This window comes from Gavialis gangeticus, unplaced genomic scaffold (genome assembly GCF_001723915.1).
Source record: "Gavialis gangeticus isolate Ggan-Ray unplaced genomic scaffold, GavGan_comp1, whole genome shotgun sequence".
Lineage (NCBI taxonomy): Eukaryota > Metazoa > Chordata > Crocodylia > Gavialidae > Gavialis > Gavialis gangeticus.
The window spans coordinates 15,622,162-15,627,621 of record NW_017729014.1 but is presented as its reverse complement, the minus strand read 5'-3'; the positions used below and the strand labels follow the sequence as shown (position 1 = coordinate 15,627,621).

The window sequence follows — 5,460 nt, the reverse complement described above, 5'->3', positions numbered from 1 at the left end:
AAACCAGACTTTTTTTTTTTTTTTTTTTAAATCAGTGACTCCTAAGTGCAGGTAGGATAGAGAGCTCCTCACGTAGCTCTCTGGAAATTCCTTTTTGGGCAGTTTTAGATGCCTTCCCTAGCACTGGCTTGCTTTTTTCTATCTGCCAGCTTTGCTGTAGTCTGTCTGCAGCCTGTGATCTCAGCTCTTACTAGCCCATAGGTTCAGAGTGGGCAGTTCTCCAAAAGAAGCCCTGCATAAAGCATTGATGAGGAGTCAGTAGGTAGTGGCCTTCCCTTTCAGCGGGTCTCTGCTCTCTTCCATGTTAGAATTAAGAGTCAGGCCCTGGTATGTCATAGGTGCCCTGGGAAGTCTCATTGCATGTACAGGAGTGTTAGCCTCACTGTGCCACGCTCACCAGGTTGGGGAACAATGCTTCCTGCATATACAATGCAGAGCCCTTGATGATGCAGAAAGGGGGAGGCTTTGTGTGAATGTCCCTTCAATCCTCTTTGCTGTTAATACAGATGTGAACTGTTACATGCCTGCGAACGGAGAAACTACTACGTTTTTCACCAACCCCAACATCCCTGTGGACATCTCCCTTGGACTGCTGAAAAGAGAGACTGCACTAGGTAACAGATGGCTGCCATGGAGTTCCTGCTGGTCAGGCCCAGTGGCTGGATTGTATTTATGTTTGTATTGCTGAATGAGTGCTCCCTGGATTGTGAACTGAGGGGGGCATTTCCAAGATCCTTGTATAACTGAGCTTTATCAGGGCTAGAGTTTGCAAGGGGCTTCCAGAGAGTTGCAATGGCTTCTCACCCTAGGAATGTATCTCTGCATCTGGTGGATTCAGTGTGTGGGGATTTTTGTTTCCCCATGCAGGAAAGTTGGAGGTGGTTGTTCAGCAGCCAGACACTGTGCAGAGATAACGTGTCAGTTTGCTTCATGGGCAAACGTGTATGGACGTGCCACTTCTGCTCTGCTGAAATTCCCAGTTAAGCTGGGAGGGTGTAATGAGTGTGTGGCTGTCGCACCTCCATTGCTTGAAGGTTGAATTCCATTGCACTTGTTTTTAAAGAGGCAGTGACTAGGACTTATGGGTTGGGCCCATAGAACGGGCCTGCTGTATTCCCACTGTGAGGCTGTACAAACCTTGCTGTCACCAGGGGCTCAGTGAGATCCCAAAGCACTTGACTTTCTGTCAAGGTGTCAGGTAAGCACAAGGTCATTAATGGCCATGTCCTCCTTTTCCATTGGTCCTGCTCTAGGTCCCCTCCCAGATGCCAAGAAGCCAAAGCTCATGCATGGCACGCTGATCATGAAGGATAATGTAAGTGACCAGGAGACTGTTCTGGTACTTGTCTTGTAGCCTCTCTGGCCTCTTGTCTCATAGCCCCCCACTTTCTGTTTTTTTTTTTTTTTCTTTTAAACAATCCCAGCACAGAGAACAGTAGAGAGGGTGCCCAATCTTCACTTATTCTGGGAAACAGCTCAGCAGTGGCAGCTCTCCAGGTGCCATGTGGCTGTGAAGAAAATGTGGGTGTAAGAGGATTCCCGGTCTCCCTGCCATCTGCTCTGTAGAGAGGAGATGGGTGTGCCCCTGGCTATCTGGAAGTGGTTCTTGGAAACGGGGCTGACGCATCCACAGAACCATTGCCCATGAAGTTCTTCCCTTTGGCCAGGGAACTTGCTGCTTCCCTGCAGCCTCCTGCCATGCAGTGGGTGCATCTGATGGATGCCCAGGCAGGCCATTCTTATCCTGCAACCTAACCTTGTAATTAGATGACTGGTTCATTCCACACAGGCAGTTTTTGATAGCTTTCCATCAGTGAGTAGCTTTGAGAAAAGGGGAATTGGTAAGAGAGAGAAGTACTCCCCGCTTCCTTTGCCCCCCACACCCTGCCTCCTCAAGCAAGTAACCTTAGCAGACCCAGATCCAGCTGGCTGTTTCTGTTTGTGGCAGGGGCTGCAGTGTGCTTGGGCATTCCCAGGTGCTGGGAGAGGGATAGTCCCCACCTTGAGTCGGTTGCTTTGCTTTCATTACCATCCACAGCTAGCCATATAAAAATGTTGGGGGATTCTAGCCCAGTGTATGAGCCAGGCTGCAGCTCATTGACTTCTCCCTTCCCTCGGCAGAGCTTCCGTCTGGTCTCTCCTGAGCAGGCGCTAAAGGAGCTGGGCCTTGCAGAGCACCAGCTGCGCTTCACCTGTCGTGTCCACATCCAGGACCCTCGCAAGGAGCACGAAACAGTGCTGCGGGTTTACAACCATCTCAAGGGGTAAGTGTAGCCTCAGCGCCAAACTTGGGCAGGGGCTTCTAGAGCTGTGAGCATGATTCACCTATGTTGATTCAAACCAGCACTGTGTAGGTACAGACTGTCAGTAGATAGCAAAAGGGCTGTCTGGGTTGGAAGAGGTGACTTGGGAATCTAGCTGCCAGAAGATATGATAGGTGGGCAGTGCTCACGTGAGCTAGCTAGTTTAGAGTTTCTGTAGGGGCATTTACCCCAGTGAGCAGTCACCCCTGAGAAACTGTCTAGGATGAGGTTGGTGTCCAAAATCAGCTGGCCCAGGGCAGGAGCAGTGCTCTGTGGCCCAAGAGAGTCCAAAATTGTACCTGAGGAGCTGATCTGGCTTGTTACTTCCACACAAATCAAACCCTGTAGGGAACATAGGATAGAAAGAACAGCATTAGCAGGCTCTAAATGAGCCCTGTGCTGACTTCCTCAGGTGGTCAGCGTTGGCTCAGAGGCAGGGGGGTGGAAGTTTGAGGTGCAGCTCGGGTTTGTGTGCTCACCCTTCCAGATTTATGCATAGCAGGGAACACTTACAAATATGTAATGCACCTTCTCCCTAGCATCCTCAAGGATTATTCAGTTCAGCACCTCCCTGATGGGTCTATAATGGTGGAGTCTATTCTCATCCAGGCCACAGCACATTCAGAGGATCAAGGAACCAAAGTTCTGCTGGTTTCCTGGACGTACCAGGTGAGAACAAGTGTCACTTCAAGATGCTCCCCCACAGCAAGATGTCTGCCATCAGAGTGACTCTGTGGTTGGTTTGTCATCTGCTTGTGGTATGGGTGTGCCTTCTTAAGGATTAGTTTCCATATAAATGCGGTTACAGCATTGCACCATCTTTGTGTGAGGGAGTACACAAGCCACTGAGCTAGGGACATTTTTTCAGCATCTTGTTGGTGCATTCTCATTTACTTTTCTGGGTTGTTGCTACGGTCTAGTTTCCGGCTATCAATTCTGTGACTGACGTTTGCATGGAGAAGTCTTGCGGGCCGTGTGACAAGCTGAGTTGTGACAAATAGACGTATATACAAAATCTGCAACTTAATGACTAGCAAAAATGCTTTCTGAAGTGAAGCTGCAGCTGAAGGAGGCACTGTGTTTTTTCTCTTCATAGATGGAGTCTTATTTTAAGATGCGTTCACAAGTCTAGTTTCTGTGAATTTTTTTTTGAAAATCTCTCTTCCCAGAGAGGAAACATTTTCCTGAGAGCTAAGCAAAAATCAGTAGTTCTTTGCTTTAAAAAGAGAGGCACTTATCCTCAAAACAGTCTCCTCAGAGGCATCTAAGCTCATTTCTGACCAATGCAGGTTTTATTGCTAAGCCAGAAATGGGTTCCAGCCAGACAATCTGGCTCCCAAGTGCAAGCCCTGATAATTTGGGAGCTGCTTGGGTCTGAAACATTGGTGTATAACTGTGCCTAAAAAAAGAGGTTCTGATTAACGGCACAAGACCTGGGAGCCTAGAGTGGTGCTGTACCATTGATTTCTTTGTTTTCTGTGTCTAGGATGAAGAACTGGGGAGCTATCTGACCTCCCTCCTGAAAAAGGGGCTGCCCCAGTCAACAGGCTGAGTGTCTGTAGCAAGGACGAAGAAGCTCCAGGTCTTTTCCATCTTTTTTTTTGTACGTTGTCAGAAGGATGAAGCAAGGGAGGATGTAAATATGTAGCTTGTGTTTTTTAAATAAAAAAAATGAAGTCTTTCCTCTGTCCCATAGTCTGTGCAGTTCAATATGCTCCAAGTCCTCAGGCAGGGTTCTGATTTAGCAACAGTGGTTTCTCAACTGGAAAAACCCTCACTGAGTTTTTCTGCTTGCATTTATTTTTGAGGTATGAAAAGTCAGTTACCCTCTGACAGTAACTTTCCATGCAGCAGTTAGGTTTTTATTTCACTAACAAACAAGTGAGAACATCAACCCACACACCATAGCACCATTTTCCTCTTCTAAGTCACTGCCCCATGAATTTCTGTTGTCTTGCTTGCTCTGTCAGCTCAGTTGGGTCCTTACAAGCCTTTTGAACAGGAGCCAGCTGTCTTTGGTAGCTCAGTTGGACACTGCTATGGGAGTGATATAGAAGACAAAATAGGTTTGAGGCATTAACAAAAACAGTTTAAGAGCCATTTAGCTTCAGCATTAAAATGGAAAAGACCAGCTAGCTCAATCCAGTATTAACACAAAGTCCCAAGCCTCGTATTGCAGCAGTAACTTAATCTATTAAAATGTCTGCAAAACTTCCTTGTACAGTAGCTGACAAACTTATAGTAAGGCGCTCATATGTTTTTCTGTCCCTCCATGCTTCTAATATCCCTGTTGGGTTAGAGAAAAGAGCCCTCCAATGAACTTAATTGCACCTGTGTTCTGGTAATGGTACAAGAATAACAGTGTTGGTAACCAATGGACCTCAGTAGTAACAGCCTGCTGAGGCACACGTTTATTCCAGCTTCACAGATGCGTGGCAGTTGAAGGAGTTGCCAGACTCTCTGAGCCAAGTTGGCAGACCTGGGATTTGAACCCAGGGGTTTGCAACTCCTTATCCTTTTATTCTAGGCACTGCCCAGACTGCCTCCCTTGAAGTTAAAATAAAGAATACCCCAACCTTGTGAGAGTAGTTCAGATGAGGAAATAAGTCATTTCAGTTAGGTAGCTAAGTATGCCAAACAACCCTTATTGGGACAGGTCCATTTAATACTTAGAATTCAATATCTATTTAACTGTAATTAATCCACTCAGTGCAACATGAAAAATGAATACCATATACAAAAACAATGTGTTTAACGAGGCCAGTTGCTTGTGTTTTAGTTCCTCTTTTTAATTCACAGTGTGTAGCCAGCAGCCATTCAGGGCTGGAATTATTCTTGTTGTACAAGGATATGTTAAATGCCAGCAAGATAACTGCCTTGCTTGCTTTAGAAATCAGCCTAGCATTGCCACTTTCCAATAAAGGATTTTTTAACTTAACAGTAATGTTAATTTGGAAACTTTGCTCTGCAGTCTTGCTTCTGACATTTTGTCACTGCTTACGAAACCTGCAGTGGGACTGGGTACAAATGCAAGTCTTTCTAATTCACAGACCAGGCAGCACAGGCTGCTTTCTGTGACCTCTGCTACCAGGCCTTACAGCTTGGCTAGGGCCACAGATAAAGATTGCTGTTATCAGTTGATGCTTCTTTTGGGAAG

At 46.4% G+C, this 5,460-nt stretch overlaps 2 protein-coding genes across 3 annotated transcripts in view; one reads left to right on the top strand and one right to left on the bottom strand.

Moving 5' to 3' along the window:
- Positions 1 to 3,984, top strand: part of CPSF3L (cleavage and polyadenylation specific factor 3-like) — an 11,000-nt gene extending 7,016 nt beyond the window's left edge. Inside the window, exons 13-17 of the mRNA XM_019511828.1 lie at positions 507 to 614; positions 1,254 to 1,315; positions 2,122 to 2,264; positions 2,843 to 2,972; positions 3,790 to 3,984. Of these exons, the coding sequence (XP_019367373.1) occupies positions 507 to 614; positions 1,254 to 1,315; positions 2,122 to 2,264; positions 2,843 to 2,972; positions 3,790 to 3,855 (509 nt within the window). The 3' untranslated portion in view covers positions 3,856 to 3,984. The remainder of the gene's footprint in view (positions 1 to 506; positions 615 to 1,253; positions 1,316 to 2,121; positions 2,265 to 2,842; positions 2,973 to 3,789) is intronic.
- The window catches only part of LOC109293742 (lysophosphatidic acid receptor 6-like), a 13,195-nt gene continuing 11,641 nt past the window's right edge, over positions 3,907 to 5,460 (bottom strand). For both annotated transcript variants that reach the window (XM_019511829.1, XM_019511830.1), the window contains exon 5: positions 3,907 to 5,309. The gene's annotated coding sequence lies outside the window, so the exon portion shown is untranslated. The remainder of the gene's footprint in view (positions 5,310 to 5,460) is intronic.